This window comes from Scyliorhinus canicula, chromosome 3 (genome assembly GCF_902713615.1).
Source record: "Scyliorhinus canicula chromosome 3, sScyCan1.1, whole genome shotgun sequence".
Taxonomy (NCBI): Eukaryota; Metazoa; Chordata; class Chondrichthyes; order Carcharhiniformes; family Scyliorhinidae; genus Scyliorhinus; species Scyliorhinus canicula.
In genome coordinates this window covers 195,968,570-195,986,933 of record NC_052148.1, presented here as the reverse complement: position 1 = coordinate 195,986,933, position 18,364 = coordinate 195,968,570, and the positions used below count along the sequence as shown (strand labels likewise).

At 47.4% G+C, this 18,364-nt stretch overlaps 1 protein-coding gene across 1 annotated transcript in view; it reads right to left on the bottom strand.

The window, feature by feature from the left end:
• The window catches only part of tmem184c (transmembrane protein 184C), a 68,457-nt gene that overhangs the window by 8,100 nt on the left and 41,993 nt on the right, over positions 1-18,364 (bottom strand). Inside the window, exon 9 of the mRNA XM_038791960.1 lies at positions 16,133-16,304. Within this exon, the coding sequence (XP_038647888.1) occupies positions 16,133-16,304 (172 nt within the window). The remainder of the gene's footprint in view (positions 1-16,132; positions 16,305-18,364) is intronic.

Genomic DNA, 18,364 nt, shown 5'->3' with positions numbered 1-18,364 from the left:
AGAAGAGAGAGGCATAAGCGCACTCTCAGTAGGCTTTACACATGTGAAGTGGGAGACTGCCTGAGTGAGGCAGCCAGAGTGGGAATTGAAACTTGGTCATTTGGAGCAGTGTGGTAATTCGGTGCAGAGTGGGAGGAAGTGCTTTTTTCCTTTTTGTTTTGTAACTGCTAATCTGCAAGGAGAGATCCAGGTAGCATCCTGGGAAGGTAAGTGATATAAAGACCTATCTCGGGTATTTGCAGCGATACGTGAAGGTAAGAGTCGAATAAATGTTCTTAAATAATTTAATTGGTGATAGAAATGTCGGTCAGTGGGGTTAAGTGCTGCACTTGTGAGATGTGGGAGATCCGTGACACGTCTCGGACTACATTTGCAGGAAGTGCGCACAATTGCAGCTCCTCACAGACCGCATGGATAGGTTCGAGTAGCAGTTGGATTCACTTAGGAGCATGAAGGTGGCGGAAAGCGTCATTTACAGGCGTTTTAGTGATGTGGTGATACCCAAGGTGCAGGCAGATAGATGGGTGACCGCTAGAAGGGGCAGGCAATCAGTGCAGGAATCCCCTGTGGCTGTTCCCTCTCTAATAAGTATACTGTTTTGGATACTTTGGCAGAGCAGTAGCACCACAGCTGGCTCTGCTGTTAAGCAGGGAGGGACAAAGAGCACTAGAGCAATATTTATAGAGGACTCTATAGATAGGCACTGCTGTGGACGTGAAAGAGACTCCAGGCTGGTATGTTGCCTCCTCGTGCCAGGGTCCAGAATTTCTCTGAATGGGCAGAAAGCATTCTGAAGGGAGAGGGTGTCAGCCAGAGGTCATGGTACATACTGGTATTAATGACATAGGTAGGAAGAATGACAAGGTCATGTAGCAGCAGTTTAGAGAGTTAGGTAGAAAGTTAAACAGCAGGACCTCTAGGGTTGTAATCCCAGGATTACTCCTTGTGCTATGTGCCAGTGAGACTAAAAATAAGAGAAGGGTAGCATGGTGGAGCAGTGGTTAGCACTGCTGCCTCACGCCGCCGAGGCCTCAGGTTCGATCCTGGTTCTGGGTCACTGTCCGTGTCTGCGTGGGTTTCGCCCCCACAACCCAAAGATGTGCAGGGTAGGTGGATTGCCCCTGCTAAATTTCCCCTTAATTGGAAAAAATGAATTGGGTACTCTAAATTTATTTAAAAAAAAAGAAATAGGAACATAGTACAGCTCAACACGTGGCTAAACAGCTGGTATAGGAGGGAGGGTTTCAGATATCTGGACCATTGGGGTCTCTTCCGGGGCAGGTTGGACCTGTGCAAGGTGGACGGGTTGCATCTAAACTGGAGGGGCATAAATATCCTGGCCGTGAGATTTGCTAGTGTCACACGGGAAGGTTTCAACTAGTTTAGCAAGGGAGTGGGAACCAAAGCAAAGGTGAATTAATTAAAGGGGAACTAGAGAGTAGGGCCAGTAAGACTGTAGCCACCTAAAATGGATGCTGAGCTACAAAAATAGGTCAAGCGCTAAGACTGCTGGGAAACAGACAGTTTAGCCAGAACAGCAGTCTGCAAAGAGCATTTTACATTCTGCAGCAGCAGAAACCAGTTTGGGCTCAGGTGAGAAGACCTTAGCTAGGTGCAAATGGCAAAACGCTTTGCATGCTAATGAGGCAATCAGACTTGAACACCCACACAATAGATACATTTGGTTCTGAATGGACACATTCTAATCAAGGCCCAGACATCGAGGCACCAGAAACCTCCAAACACAAGGGCATAAGAAACGCCCCCTCCATCACGGAGACCCCCTCGCATTGGGGAATTAATCCAGTATCGATAAGAAATTGATCCAATAGGCAGAGCCCGCCCAAGAAGAGGGAAGGACAATGGAACCCCTATACAAGATAGGGACCTCGTGTTGTCCGGTCTGTTTTTCCGTGCTCCGGCTCTGACCACGACTTTGAAGATCCAAACTGACTCCAGCCGTTGAGCACCAGCCGCCGAACCGTAAGTGCCAGTACGACGCTCGCTATGCGAACTAAGCCCGCTAGAACCCCCAGTGACCAGAACGCTTGCTGAAGGTTGCAGCCCAAGACCAGGACGAAGGCCTCGCTCCCTGACCTTGCCTGTTCCTGTTAGATAAGTATTCTGATTACTTTAGTTTAGTCATAGCTTAGTCTCTTAGTGTGTGCATGAATATTTATTATTACTGTATAATAAATATTATCGTTTGGACCTTACTAATCGGTGTATCGTCTTTATTACTTTGAACTTGACCTTGGAATACTAGTGACGTTGTCTATACGGCAACTGGCGACTCCTAAAGCTGAATAAATACATACAACAGAGCCTAGTGGTGTTAAGCACTTGGAAGTTAATACACCCCAATAAACGCGTTTTACGCCCATAGTAAAACGTGCAACATTTAGTGGCGACTCTGGTGGGATACGGTTGTAAGTGGAAACCCCACACCGTCCAGGACCCAGAAATTTGAATTGGAACTCCAAATTACAGAGAAAGTAAGAAAGTAAAGAAAATCACGAGTATTCAAGGTGTTCAAACTAATAAGCGTAATTCGGAAGTGTGTTTAGTGCATGCGTACTAACAGGGCTGTAAGGTAAAACTGAAAGCATTTTGTTGCGACAAACTTTCGGCAGTTTTTGAACGGAACATAGCGTAAGCCGTACCCGTTTCTTGAAACACAACCCCAGCAACCCCCTGTTCCAAATTAATAAAAGAGAGTCAGAGAAAATGGCCATGCAGGCAATGGAACGTCTGATGGATCCAGAAAAGTTTGTGGTCGCAGCGACCAGCAACAGTAGCAGGGTAGGCCAGTGTCCCACGTGGGAGCTGGAACTCCGCAAATATTTACAAGGAAAGGGATGGCCCCTTTGGAAAGAGTTTTGTTTGAATGAGGAGACAGGTCCCGGAAGTATAGGACATACTTGGTGGGAGAACCTCTCTCAAATTCACAAAAAGAACCTCAGTAAAGCACGCAAGCCGATGGCGATTGTGTCCTGTTTGGCACAATTGCGAGGCACAGAGGAGGTCGTCAGGACGCTCCGGGCAGAATTAGAGGAAAGGAACCGCATGAGTAAGGTCGATGTCAGGGACATTGAGAAAGAGAATCTGGATCTAAGAGGGAAGTTGATGGAGAAAGGTAGAGAGGTGGATGATGCCAAGAGGGCACATCAGTCTTGTCTAGCCCATCTCAGCAGTTCCCAGACCCAGTACGAAAAGGCTTATCAGGACGTGCAACGTGCCGTTCTGATAAGGGAGGAATCAGAGAAGCAGATGGAGGCGTTGCAGAGGCAATGCTCTGATCTCAAAGCAGCTTTGAGAGCACTCCATGCTGCAACCACAGAACAAAGGCAAAGTACTGTGGATCACGCGAAATGCAGGAAACAGATTGCAGAGCTGCAATCGCTGCTTTCGGTGCAAAATGGGTTCCAAAGCACCTTTGGAACCCAGTTAGATGGAGAAAATGCCCCAGATTGGCAAGAACTAAGTGAAACAGCACAGCGATATGTTCAGGGAACATGTGCGCCAGCAGCGCAACAGAAAAGGCAGGCACCCCCACCCCCCACAGATCAGATCATATCCGCACCCATGAACCCAGTAACCACGCAGAGAAAAGCTATAACAGAAGGCGCACCAGATATAACCTACACCACCCCCTTAACTGTAACCCAGCTCAGGGACGCATGTGAGAAGATCACTCCGTTCCTCCCCACCGCAGACCCCCACCAGTTCTTCGCTAAAGTAAAACAGCAGGCTACCATGTACGGCCTGGATGAGAGAGAGCAGGTGAAGCTCACCGTGCTGAGCTTAGACCAGTCAGTAGTAGCAGCCCTCCCCGACCCACAGAACGTTGCAGGAGGCACCCTAGAGGAGATGCACACCTCCATTTTAGATGCCATCGGGTATAATCGAGGTGACCCCGTAGAAGGTCTTAATAAGTGCCGGCAGAAAAGATCCGAACACCCCACAGCATTCGCAGGAAGGCTGTTGATTCATTTCAATGCAGTTTTCGACGAGTTAAACAGAGCGCATTTGAACCGGGAAAATATGGTCAAATGGACGCGCACCATTATCTCACACGCAACAGAGGCAGGACAGAGCGCTTGCAACAGTTATGACCCCTCAGAAGAGGCCCATAATGAGAAATGGGTCCTGAAAAGGTTGTCCAGCGCTTGGGAGCAATCAATTCAGGCAAAAAGTAAGGTTCAATCCCCAGAAGAGGCTCAGGCTGCCGCAGATATTCAGGCAGTGAGAGAGCATCAGAAACCCGCATGGGTAAATGAAGGGAAGAACAGCCCACAGCAGAAAGGCCAGGAATGCTATAACTGTGGACAGTTAGGGCATTGGGCAAAGGAATGCAATGCACCCCAGCGATCTCAGAGAGGCCAGCAGACAGGCACTCTGAACCGCAGTAAGGCAAAACCCATCCACAATGTAGCAGTACAGTCAGGACCCACCAATGTGGACGAGACGAACTGACGGTGTTCGGGCTCCCCCACTTGGGTCTGTGACACACTATGGGACTCATCAGGGAGACCCGTAGTCACAGCCAGAGTAAAAGGGAAGCCCATAGAGTTACTGTGGGACACAGGAGGCTCCCGCACCACCATTAACTCCACGATCACGGCACACGCAGACACGTGGCCGACCACCTCCACCATTACACTTAGCGGGTTCACCGGACACTCGCAGCAGGGACATATTACAGCACCCGTAGCGATCCAGCTAGGGAACATCACAACCAAACACTCCGTAGTTCTAGTAAATCTTCCCCGGACAGCAGAACACATCCTGGGGATAGATTTTATGAACGCTCATAGCTTGTCGTTCGACCCAGTGAACCAGTGTGTCTGGCGAATGGCTAGATCAGACAGAGCACCAGCCACCCTCACAGTAGGAGACTACGCTAATCGGATTAGCGCAGTGGGAGAGTACTCATTCGACCTGACTACACTCCACACCGACAGACAAATAAAAGCCCTACTGAACAAACACAGGACAGCATTTGCAAGTCACCGTCATGACTGTGGCAGAATGACTGGACCAGTTCACGTTACCGGACAGGACCCCCGACCACAGAAACAGTATAGATTTCCCCTGGAAGCAGAGGTGGAAATAGAAAAGGTGATAGGAAGCTTATTGGAGCAAGGTGTGCTCAGAACGGTAGCCTCGACCAATAATGCCCCTATTTGGCCAGTGAGGAAGCCCGATGGATCATGGCGTCTGACCATCGATTATCGGGAACTCAACAAAGTCACCCCCGCAGTAGCCCCAACGGTAGCTACTAGTCCCGAGACCATGCTCAAGCAGGGACTCAACTCCAAATACTTCACGGTATTGGACATCAGTAACGGATTCTGGTCAATACCATTGGCAAAAGCGTGCCAGTACAAATTTGCCTTCACTTTCAAATCGCAGCAATATACGTGGACATGCCTTCCACAAGGATTCCACAATTCCCCCTCCATTTTCCACCGACAGTTGGCAAGTGGTTTAGAGAAATTCTCCCGCCCCGAATGTCTGGTACAGTATGTAGACGACCTACTACTGCAGACAGACACAAAGGCAGAGCACATTACGCTTCTGGCCGAACTCCTGGAACTGTTGACTTCAATTGGATGTAAAGTTAACCCAAGAAAGGCCCAGATTTTGGAAAGTAAAGTGATGTATTTGGGAACAGTCATCACACACGGCAAACGCGAGATCGAATTCAAAAGAATTGATTCGATTGTCAAATTGCCCCTTCCCCAAAATGTATCAGCCCTCCGGTCGTTTTTAGGACTGGTTGGCTATTGTCAGAACCACATCGACGGATTCGCGACAAAAGCCGCCCCACTCTCAGACCTCCTTAAGAAAGGAGCCCCCTGGGAATGGCTTCCGCAGCATACAGGCGCTGTGGAGGAGTTAAAACGAGCCCTTAGTGCAGCACCCGCGCTGCTAGTCCCCGACCAACTTTCCCCCTACGCAATAGAGGTAGCGAGCACCGATCTGACCCTCTCGGCCGTGTTGCTTCAGGAACGGCACGAGCAGCTAAGACCAGTGGCTTATGCCTCCCGACTGTTAGACCCGGTAGAACAAGGATTCTCTGCCTGTGAGAGGCACCTCCTTGCTGTCTTCTGGGCAGTTCAGTACTTCACATACATCACCGGACTCAACCCCATTACTATTCTGACCGAACACACACCCACACAGCTACTCCTAGACGGTCGACTGAAGGACGGTTCAGTTAGCCAGATTAGGGCAGCTAGATGGACACTACTCTTACAAGGACGGGACATTACAGTAAAACGGACCCGCACACACACTTATTTAGCAGACAACCTCCAATACCCCGGACAGCCCCATGACTGTGAAATTGTAGCTCCCCTGCATAACACAGGACCCTTTATCGCAAAAACACCCCCCAGGAAGATAGGGAACCCAAAACAAAGCCCCCAACCCACAGACACGTGTGGACCCTTGAGGATTTATGTAGACGGTTCCTCCACAGTTTTAAATGGTGAGCGTATCACAGGATGCGGCATCTATGTAGAGGACGCGCAGGGGCGCGCTCTCGAAGAGATAGCTCTTAAGTTACCAGGTCACTTAGGCGCGCAGGCAGCAGAGCTCGCGGCCATAGCGTATATAGTGGACCACCCCGATTCTTTCCCCAGCCCAGCAGACATATATTCAGACAGCTTATATGTATGCAATAGCTTAACAGATTTTTTGCCCCTGTGGAGGACACGAGGTTTTGTCTCCGCAGACGGGAAACCCCTTCCATCAGCCCCTCTACTCCAGCATATTTTAGCAAAAGCGAAGGACAGGACCTTCGGCATAATAAAAGTAAGAAGTCACCATAGGTCATCCCCCCCTGGGAATGTAAAAGCCGACGCACTGGCTAAGGCAGGTTCCAGGCGAGGACACTTATGGACCCCCCCAGCTAGCGCACCAGCTAGCGCCCCTGTGAGCGCAGTCCAAATCTCACAGACAGATATTAAAGATCTTGTGGCAGCACAGAAGCAGGATAAGGACCTCCGGGAGGTTTTTAAAGGCAACTTTGTGCCAGAGTACGAGAGCTTTAAACACGCACTGACCACACATGAGGGTGTGATCATTAAGGAACAACTTTATGTGGTCCCGCAGCAGGACAGGAATGCAATGATTGCTTTATTCCATGATAACCACGGGCATCAGGGAATTGATGCAACAACGAGGCACCTCAGGCAACTCTGTTGGTGGCCTAATCTCAGGACTGATGTCACACATTATATTGAGAATTGCCTTATTTGTGCTCAGAATAACCCGGAGCGGTATTCTAAGAAAGCACAACTTCGGCATACTCGCCCAGTAAACGGCCCCTGGACAAACCTCCAGATCGATTTTATAGGACCATTGCCCCCTTGTAGGAATGGCTACAAATACGTTCTGGTGGTCATCGACACCTTTACCAAATGGGTAGAGGCATTCCCCTCTAGAACAAATACAGCAAAGACAGCTGCAAAGATCCTGACCCACCACATCTTCACGAGATGGGGTTTACCCCGAAGTATTGATTCGGACCAGGGATCTCACTTTACAGGACGGGTCATGAGGAACGTCCTGACAATATTTGGAATAAAACAAAATTTTCATATTGCGTATCATCCACAGTCCAGCGGGATTGTGGAGCGCATGAATCGGACTCTAAAAACTACCCTTAGAAAAATGGTTCAGGAGAATAACTCCACATGGGATTCAGTGCTCCCATTTGCACTCATGTTCATAAGGAACACTGTTTCCACTTCCACAGGCTACACACCATACACACTCATGACCGGACGCCCTATGAAAGGTACAGAATTCCTTTTAGGACTGGACATGACCAGCCCCGAGGTGACGGCCCTCACACACGAAAAGACGGTTAAAGACTTGGTTGAGACTGTGAGGTCTGCACAGATTGCAGCCGCAGTTCAGCTAGGGAAACGCCGTCAACAACGCACCGCTTGTTTTAATAAGACCGTACACCCCACAGAATTCCAGGTTGGGCAACAGGTAATGTTATCTGTTTACAACCCCAGCAGTTTTTTGGCTCCAAAATATTCCGGTCCCTACTCAATTTCGGATAAAATTAGCCCCTCAGTCTACAGGGTAAAATATCCTAATGGGAAGACCGCGTGGTTCCATATTAACCAGCTTAAAGCATATGGGACACAGTCTAACCATGCTCATCATGTACTGCTAGATGCAGCAGAACACTTCACCCCGCCCACTAGAGACACTTTTCCACCATCCCCCTCGCAGACCAGTTCATCAACGGACTCGCCCACGACTCCGCCCACAGACCACGACAGACCACGCCCCGAAACGCCCACAAGCTGCCACAGCAGAGACAGCAGGACAGACACTGACTCTGAGGACAGCGACAGCACACAGCCATACAGCCCACACTGCACCAACTACGACCCCGACTCCAGCGACCCCATGGAAGTCACTTACCTTAAAAACCCAGAACCACCACCCGACCCCGACTACCCCGACAACACACTGGACACAACACTATGGCACAGGGACAATTCATACAGACTTGTCCGCAATGATGAAAGTGACCCCCGGTCACACAATTCGAAAATAGCATGCCTGATCCACACAAGGGTGTGGGATCCGGGAGAGCAGGACGACACGGTGTCTGAATCCCGACACGGCAACCCCTTTGTGACCCTGTTCACAGAGACAGAGGAAAAGTGAGATGTCCAGATGATGTAAAATAGGAATCGTTTGAGGGAAACGATGTCCTTTCTGATGGAACCTGCACGTATGTTTGTCTTCGTTTTATGTTTGTTTTGTTTCAGGAATGTAAATGTTTCAGTTGGAGGATGGACATCTTCTTTTCAGCTGAAAAGATTGTGACCACCTCACATACACGTTAGCTTGTCCGCCGATACCTTTGAGAACTTCGGTTCCAACACACACAATAGTTTCTCTGCCGAAACCTCTGAGAACTTCAGTTGTATCCTCTGGTGAACCGACACGGTTCACGACTTGTTCCCTGTTTTCAGAACGGAGCATCTTGGCTCCATTGTTTTAGGTGCCCCTCTATTCGGTGAATAGAGGCTGCAAGTCACGGTAACCACATTCGTACCCGTTTTAATCCAGGTTACTCAGGCAGTGGACAAACGGCACTGAGGACCCGCCCTGTCTGAGAACCCACTTTGGTCAGCCAAGCTCGGGTATGGCACAGCACGCCCTACCCGGGGATCCCATCCAACTCGTACCCGTAGCGGCCCATACGCAACTCATTCGGACGTTTCTTTCAAAATTTTGTTTTCATTTTTCGTTAGGCAGCCCTTCGGCCGCCATCCCACATGCTATTTACATCCAGGAACATTCGGATGGTAAATGAGCAAAGCCTGCGAGACGGCTCGCAGGAGAAGGATTGTTAGGTGTATTCTGGTCTTCAAATTCGCTTTTGAAAAAGAAAAAAATGAGGGGAGTCACAGGGTGTGACTTGGCCAGTCATTTTTAAAGGGTCAATCGGAATATAAAAGACAGATGCACTAACAGGTAAAGATCTTAAACTGTGTATTGACAGATACTGTGCTTGATCCCATAGCTTTCGAAGGACGAGACAGGGATCGAAGCAAGGATTGTCCATACAGGAGGAAGAAAGAAGAAAACCAAGATAAAGATGATGGAAGCTCACCTATTGTTGTTAACTGTTATATCTGTTTGTGTGGAAACAAGACACGTTTCCCCCACAACCCCCACCGTAAATGTTTCCCTTACAACCACTCCCCAGTGCTCAGCTCTGATCAGTGAGGTTCAGACCTGGTGCACTAAATTTATGACATGGTACTCCATGTCATACGTAATCGAATCACTACTGGTGATTGCGATCCTCGTTATCCTTGTACAGACCCTCAGGTTGAGGAAGTGGAAGAGGAGAGCCTCCCGTTCTTGCCCTTCCGTCTATGGAGTTCGATCTCCGATTTTCCGATTTCATCAATCCCCTCTGCCCCATGATGAATAAAGCACTGTGTAAAGAATGAATAAAAATTCGACCCTGTATTGTATTGTCCTATACTCGACTGCCGAGTTAGGAAATGTGATGTTGCGGTGTGAATGGTTAAGGTTTTAGAGTGTGAGGAAATGTTTAAGTAAAGTTAGGGATAATTGTGATAGGTAGAGGTTCCCAGTTTATGGTAATGCATGTCCCCTTTGACATAGCGCCAAGTAGAATGTTAGGTAAAAATTTTTTCTTCCCATAGTTTAAGATAGAGTAGCCCAGGAACTGGCAAGAGGTCAGGGGACACAAAGAAGGCAACCCAGATGCACTCAAGGCGACGTACATTGTGATCCTTCACAATATTTTGATTGTGAGGATCACAAGGAGGGAATGTAGCCACCTAAAATGGATGCTGAGCTACAAAAATAGGTCAAGCGCTAAGACTGCTGGGAAACAGACAGTTTAGCCAGAACAGCAGTCTGCAAAGAGCATTTTGCATTCTGCAGCAGCAGAAACCAGTTTGGGCTCAGGTGAGAAGACCTTAGCTAGGTGCAAATGGCAAAACGCTTTGCATGCTAATGAGGCAATCAGACTTGAACACCCACACAATAGATACATTTGGTTCTGAATGGACACATTCTAATCAAGGCCCAGACATCGAGGCACCAGAAACCTCCAAACACAAGGGCATAAGAAACGCCCCCTCCATCACGGAGACCCCCTCGCATTGGGGAATTAATCCAGTATCGATAAGAAATTGATCCAATAGGTAGAGCCCGCCCAAGAAGAGGGAAGGACAATGGAACCCCTATAAAAGATAGGGACCTCGTGTTGTCCGGTCTGTTTTTCCGTGCTCCGGCTCTGACCACGACTTTGAAGATCCAAACTGACTCCAGCCGTTGAGCACCAGCCGCCGAACCGTAAGTGCCAGTACGACGCTCGCTACGCGAACTAAGCCCGCTAGAACCCCCAGTGACCAGAACGCTTGCTGAAGGTTGCAGCCCAAGACCAGGACGAAGGCCTCGCTCCCTGACCTTGCCTGTTCCTGTTAGATAAGTATTCTGATTACTTTAGTTTAGTCATAGCTTAGTCTCTTAGTGTGTGCATGAATATTTATTATTACTGTATAATAAATATTATCGTTTGGACCTTACTAATCGGTGTATCGTCTTTATTACTTTGAACTTGACCTTGGAATACTAGTGACGTTGTCTATACGGCAACTGGCGACTCCTAAAGCTGAATAAATACATACAACAGAGCCTAGTGGTGTTAAGCACTTGGAAGTTAATACACCCCAATAAACGCGTTTTACGCCCATAGTAAAACGTGCAACAAGACTCAGAGGAAGAGCAGGCAGGGGGTGCTTGCTGATCAAAGAGGGTCTGGTGGAATGAAGTGCATTTGTTTCAATGCGAGAAGTGTAACAGGTAAGGCAGATGAATTTAATAGCTTGGATTAGTACTTGGAGCTATGATGTTGTTACCATTACAGAACTTGGTTAAGGAAAGGACAGGATTGGCAGCCTAACGTTCCAAGATACAAATGTTTCAGGCGGGATAGTGGGGGATGTAAAAGGGGTGGAGAAGTAGCACTACTGGTTAAGGAGAATCTCACAACTGTACTGTGGGAGGAAACCTTGGAAGGCTCATACAGCGAGGCAATGAGAGAGCTCAGGAATAGGAAGGGTGTAGTCACAATGTTGGGGTTTACTATTCGCTCCCCCAACAGACAACGGGGGATAGAGGAACAGATCTGAAGGCAGATTTTGGCAAGGTGTAAAAGTGACAGAGTTGTGGTGATTTCAACTTCCCCTATAGTGACTGGGACTCACGTAGTGCTAGGGGCATGGATGGGGTAGAGTTTGTAAGGAGCATCCAGGAGGGCTTCTTGACAAAGTATGTAGATAGTCCAACTAGGGAGGGGGCCGTAATGGGCCTGGTATTAGGGAATGAGCCCAGACATTGTTTCAGTGGGAAACAGTTCGGGAACAGTGACCACAATTCAGTAAGCTTCAAGGTACTCCTGGATAAAGATGAAAGTGCTAAATTGGGGGAAGGCTAATTGTAACAAAATTAGGCAAGAACTGAAGAATGTAGATTGGGGGCAGATGTTTGAGGGCAAATCAACATCTGGCATGGGGGAGGCTTTCAAGTGTAAGTTGATAGGAATTCAGGTTCGGCATGTTCCTGTAAGGATGAAGGATAAGTATGGCATGTTTTGAGAACCTTGGACAATGAGAGATATTTTGAGCCTAGTCAAAAAGAAAACGGAAGCATTTATAAAGGCTAGGAGGCTGGGAACACACGATGCAAATGTGGAATACAAGGAAAGTAGAAAGAAACTTAAGCAAGGAGTTAGGAGAGCGAAAAGGTGTCATGAAAAACCATTGGCCAGCAGGATTAAGAAAAATCCCAAGGCGTTTTATACATATGTAAAGAGCAAGAGGGTAGTGAGAAAGAGGGTTGGGCCACTCAAAGACAGGGGAAGGAATCTATGCATGGAGCCAGAGGAACTGAGAAAGGTATTAAATGAGTACTTTGCGTTAGCATTCACCAAAGAGAAGGTCTTGGTGGATGATGAGTCTGGGGAAGGGTGTGTAAATAGTTTGGGTCATGTTGAGATCAAAAAGAAAGAGGTATTCAAAAATATTAAGGTAGACAAATCTCCAGGACCTGATGTGATATACCCCACAATACTGAGAGAGGCAAGGGAAGAAATTGTTGGGGCCATGAGAGAAATCTTTATATCCTCACTGGCTACAAGAGGACTGGAGAATAGCCAATGTTGTTCATTTGCTTAAGAAGGGTAGCAAGGATAATCCAGGTAATTACAGGCCGGTGAGCCTTACGTCAGTGGTAGGGAAATTATTGGAGAGGATTCTTCAAGACAGGATTTATTCCCATTTGGAAATCACTGGACGTATTAGCGAGAGGCAGCACGGTTTTGTGATGGGGAGGTCGTATCTCACTAACTTGATCGAGTTTTTGAGAAAGTGACAATTTTGATTGATGAGGGTAGTGCAGTGGATGTAGTCTACATGGACTTCAGTAAGGCCTTTGACAAGGTCCCTCATGGCAGACTGGTACAGAAGGTGAAGCCGCACAGGATCAGAGGTGAGCTTCAAGATGGATACAGAAATGGCTCGGTCATAGACAGAGGGTAGCCGTGGAAGGGTGCGTTTCTGAATGGAGGGCTGTGACTCGTGACATTCCTCAAGAATCAGTGCTGGGACCTTTGCTGTTTGTAACATACATAAAATGATTTGGAGGAAAATGTAACTGGTTTGATTAGTAAGTTTGCGGACGACAAAGATTGGTGGAATTGCAGATAGCGATGAAGACCGCCAGAGGATACAGCAGAATATAGATCGGTTGGAGACTTAGGAGGAGAGATGGCAGCTGGAGTTTAATCTGGACAAATGTGAGGTAAGGCGGACTTCCGGTGACGGGAGGCAACCGCACACTGGAGGACGCCCGCTCGGGAATAGAAATTTTGGGGTTTTAACGTCCGGTCCCGCGGGCAACGGAGGCTGAAAAAGTTGTAAGAAGGCACAGGGAGGAGAAATTACCAAGCTTGGGGAAAAAATGGCCATAACAAAGGGGGTTCATGAAAGTCCGCCAGTGAGTGGAAAAGTCAGCGCAGGAGCTGTAAGGAAAGCGGAGGCTGGAGCACCAGGGGAGGCCGCATCGCTCAGCAGAGGAAATGACCAAAGTGATGGTTGTGGAACTTGAAAAACAGTTCACAAAGCACATGGAAGCGATGAAGAAGGAGATGGGGGTGGGATTGAAAGTGCTGGTGGAGGAGGCGATTGCCTTGGTGAGGGCGGCGGTATCAAGCACAGCGGCGGAGGTGCAGGAGCAAGGTGAGACACTGAAGGAAGCGGAAGAGGCATTATCGCAGCACAGTGATCAATTCACCTCGAAGGAGAAGGAGTTGCGGAAGGTGACAGAGACCAACAAGGGTCTGCGAGCCAAAATGGGAGACCTAGAAAGCAGATCCAGGCGGCAGCGTCTGAGGATTGTGGGTCTGCCCGAAGGGGTGGAAGGCCTGAAGCCGACGGAATATTTTGCCACGATGTTGGCGGAGCTATTGGGGGAGGGGGTGATCCCTCTCGATACGAACTGGATTGGGCTCATCGGTCGTGGATGCCGATACCAAAGGCGAGTGAGCCTCCAAGAGTAGTAACTTTGCGTTTCCGTAGGTACAGCGTGAAGGAGAAGGTCCTGTGCTGGGCAAAGCAGAAGCGGGTGGTGCAGTGGGCTGGAGCTGGTATACGCATATACCAGGACTTTACGGTGGAGCTGGCGAGGAGGCGGGCTGCCTTCAGCCGGGTGAAGAAGGCACTGTACATCAGCAAGGTGCAGTGCGGCATAGTATAGCCAGCTAAGTTGAGGGTGACCTACAAATCCAAGGACTTTTATTTTGGGACGGCAGAAGCGGCGGAGGAGTTTGCAAAGACAGAAAGACTGTGGCAGAATTGAGAAATGGGACTGAGAGTGGGTCATGTGCTGATGTAGCCTCATGTAACTTTATTTTTTCGCTGCGTGTTGATGTATGTACTAAATGAGTCAACGCTGTATATATTTGGACAAGGTTAAGAGATGGGACTTTCATTTGCAATGATGGCACTTTGGGGCTTGGGTGTGTATGTTGGGGTTGTATGCTAAACGGGATTTCCTGTTTTTCCTGGGACCGGGCAAGGGGAAAGGAGACCCGGGCAGGGGCCTCCACGCTGAACGGTTTAAGCCGGGCAGTGAAGTGGAGGGAGGGGCTGCGGCCAACGGAGCCTGGAAGAACAGGTTTCGGTGAGTCTAGCCGGGGTGAAAAGTTGGGGGAAGGAACAGAGGTTGGGGGGAGGAGTTTACAAGAGGAAGTGGAGGGGAGGAGTCTGGGAGGGGTGGGGGTGTCTACAATTCATGGGTGCCATTCACGGTACTCTTGCAGGGATTGGATGGCATTGAATATTGCTGGGGGGGGGGGGGGGGGGGGGGGGGGGGGGGGGTGGACTATATATGTCAACGGTGACCGGGGCGATTCCGGATTCCTTTTTTCCTCTTTCTCCTTGGGAGGTTTAGTTTTACAAGGTTTAAAGGAGATGTAGGAGGCAAGTTTTTTTTACACAGAGGGTGGTGGGAACTGGAACTCGCTGCCAGGGGAGGTAGTGGAAGCAGATGCGATAGTGAGTTTTAAGGGGCGTCTTGACAAATACGTGAATAGGATGGGAATAGAAGGATATGGTCCCTGGAAGGGTAGGTTTTAGTTCAGATGGGCAGCATGCAGGCTTGGAGGGCCTGTTCTTGTGCTGTAATCTTTTTTCTAGACATGATAGAGTGAGTTAATACAAACTCACTGGCACAGTTCTAAAGTGTTTGCAAGAACAGAGGAACCATGGGGTTAATGTGCATTGATCTTTGAAGATGGCAGGACAAACAGAGCATGGCTAGCAAAGCATATGGATCTTGGTTTAATAAATAGAACTACTGAGTATAAAAGCAGGCAAGTTATGCTGACCCTTTATAAAGCTCTGGTTAGGCCACAAGTCTGCATTTAATTTTGGTCACCATATTTTAGGAAGGATGTGTGGGTACTTGAGAGGATGCAGAGAAGAGTTAGCAGAATGGTTCCAGGGAGGGGGGGATTTTAGCTACTTTTTAGGTGGAGAGGCTGAGGTTGATCTCATTGGAACAAAGGTAATTGAGGAGAGATTTAGTAGATATACAAGATTGACAAGTTTGGAGAAGGTAGATGAGGAAAACCTGTTCCTAGTAGCTGATGATACAAGGACTAAAGGATGCATTTGGCAAGAGAAGCAGGCAAATGTGAGATATTCTTTTTATGCAGCAAGTGGTAAAGACCTTGACTCACTGACTTAGAGTGGTGGAAGCAATTAATAATTGGGTGGGCACTTGAAGGAAATTAACTTGCAGGGCCATGAGGATAGGGTGGGAGAATGGGACTGATTGGATTGCTTCATGGAGAGCTGGCATGGATTCAGTAGGCCAAATGGCCTCCTTCTGTGCCGTAAATGATTCAGTGACTCTGGATGATATTTCAAAGTTGACACCGAGACCATAAATATGAAGTGAAAACTTTTCATTCCAAGTAAAGTGTTTACGAATAAATGTTAAATGAAATGAGAACCACCTCAATGAAATTTGATTTCCTTACCAACGTTCCGTACTTGCTCGGATATATCAGCTCTGATGTCAGAGATATCCCACATGGCAAGAAAAGAATCCAAGCAGGAGCCTTCCTCAGCTTCCTGTACGTATGGCTTGTAGGAAAAGCTATAATGATGACCAATCGCTGCAAAGAACATTTCAATACAAATCACAAAATCCTGGGGAAAATAGAGAAAAGCATCTGGTGAAATAACTTTGTTTTTGGTTACGCAATTCTTCATTCTAGATAGTTTCCACACTTTAATCACATACATTTAGATCATAAGAAATAGAAACAATAGGCTATACAGCCCCTCGAGCTTGCTCTGCAGTTCAATTAGGTAATATGTAATCTTTAACCTAAACTTGACTTTCATGCTACATCATCATTTTCCTCAATTTCCTGAGAGATCAAAACTCTATCATTCTTCACCTAGAATGTACTCAACAACTGAGCATCCAATAGTCTTTTGTGGGGTTAAGAATTCCAAGATTCACAACCCTCGAGTGAAGAGAAATTTTATTAAAACAATCCTAAATAGCCAACACCTCTTATTCTGAACCTTCTCCAGTCCCTCAGCATCTACCCTATCACACCCTCTCATAAATATATATAGTGGTGTCATCTCATTCTTCTAAACTCCATACAGTATAAGCCCATTCTCTTCAATCATTCCTTGCAGACAATCGTGTTATTCCTGGAATCAATCCAGTGAACCACTGCTGTAACCCTCTAAGAAAAGGTACATTCTTCCTTGGGTATGAAGACCAAAACTCCTGGTGTGGTCTCACAGATTTCTGTACATTTGCAGCAATGTGTCCTTCATCCTGCACTCTAAATCCCTTGAAATGAAGGCCATTTTCCTTCCTAATTGCTTGCTGTACCTGCATGCCTCATCCTTGGAACTATTATTATAAATCTCCTCTGTGCTCTCTCGAGCCCCCTCAACTCCTAGGGCAGACGGTAGCACAGTGGTTAGCACTGTTGCTCACAGCTCCAGGGTCCCAGGTTCGATTCCCGGCTTGGGTCACTGTCTGTGTGGACTCTGCACATTCTCCCTGTGTCTGCGTGGGTTTCCTCTGGGGTGCTCTGGTTTCCTCCCACAAGTCCCGAAAGACGTTCTGTTAGGTGAATTGGACATTCTGAATTCTCCCTCAGTGTACCCGAACAGGTGCCGGAATGTGGCGACTCGGGGCTTTTCACAGTAACTTCACTGCAGTGTTAATGTAAGCCTACTTGTGACACAAATAAAGATTATTATTATGTTAACTCACTCTTCAAGTACTGTAAACAAAAACACCAAATCTCTCTGAACATTTAACAATTTTTTACTATTTAAAAATACCCCCCCCCCCCACACTTTCTTTTTGCCAACTTCTAACCTATTATCTGTATTCTTTTGCAGATTCTTTATGTCCACATACCCAGGTAAATTACACTTGATCCCTTCATCCAAGTTGTTAATATATGTTTTAAATGGCTGTGGCCCAAGCAGTGCTTCTTGGGGCACTCAACCAGTAACATTGTTTATAACCTAACCGTTTAGGAAGGATTGAGGGTCCTTCAGAGCACATAGGAGATTTATAATAATGGTTCCAGGGATGAGGCATTTTAGTTACTCTCCATTTTCTGCCATTAACCAATCCTCTATCCAACCCTATTAGACCTAATCTTGAGCAAAGTTTTGTGTGTCACCTTATCAAATGCCTTTTGAAAATCCAAACACGCAGCATCTCTGTCACCCTGCTAGCTACATCCTCAGAAAGCTCCAAGACTAATGGAAACGATTTCCATATAACTGTGTGCAACTACATATATTTAGCTGTATGCAATTATAAGGATATGCTGAAAGGGTTAAGCAATGTGGTGGGAGGATCTCGTGCAGCAAAACTGCTGGCAAAGACAAGCTGGGCTTAATGCCCAGTTTCTGTAGATTCTGTATAATCATATATCCACTCCAGGACTGACTACCTTAAATTGCAAAATTTATTGTGCTTTTCCTTGATTATTATTGCAATTCATGTCACTGCTTAGTCTTCAGTGAAATCTGTTGCCAGCTAAGGAATACTTGCCAAGGAAATCCATTTTCATTACCCCCAAACAGATTCCACTGACATGGAACGGGGGCTGGGCTAATACCTTGTCCTCTTTTACCTTCCCTAACCAGAGAACCTTTCAGTTGTACAAACTAGGCAGAATCCAGTTTCCATTCCATTTTCTAATTCCCGACATAGAGTT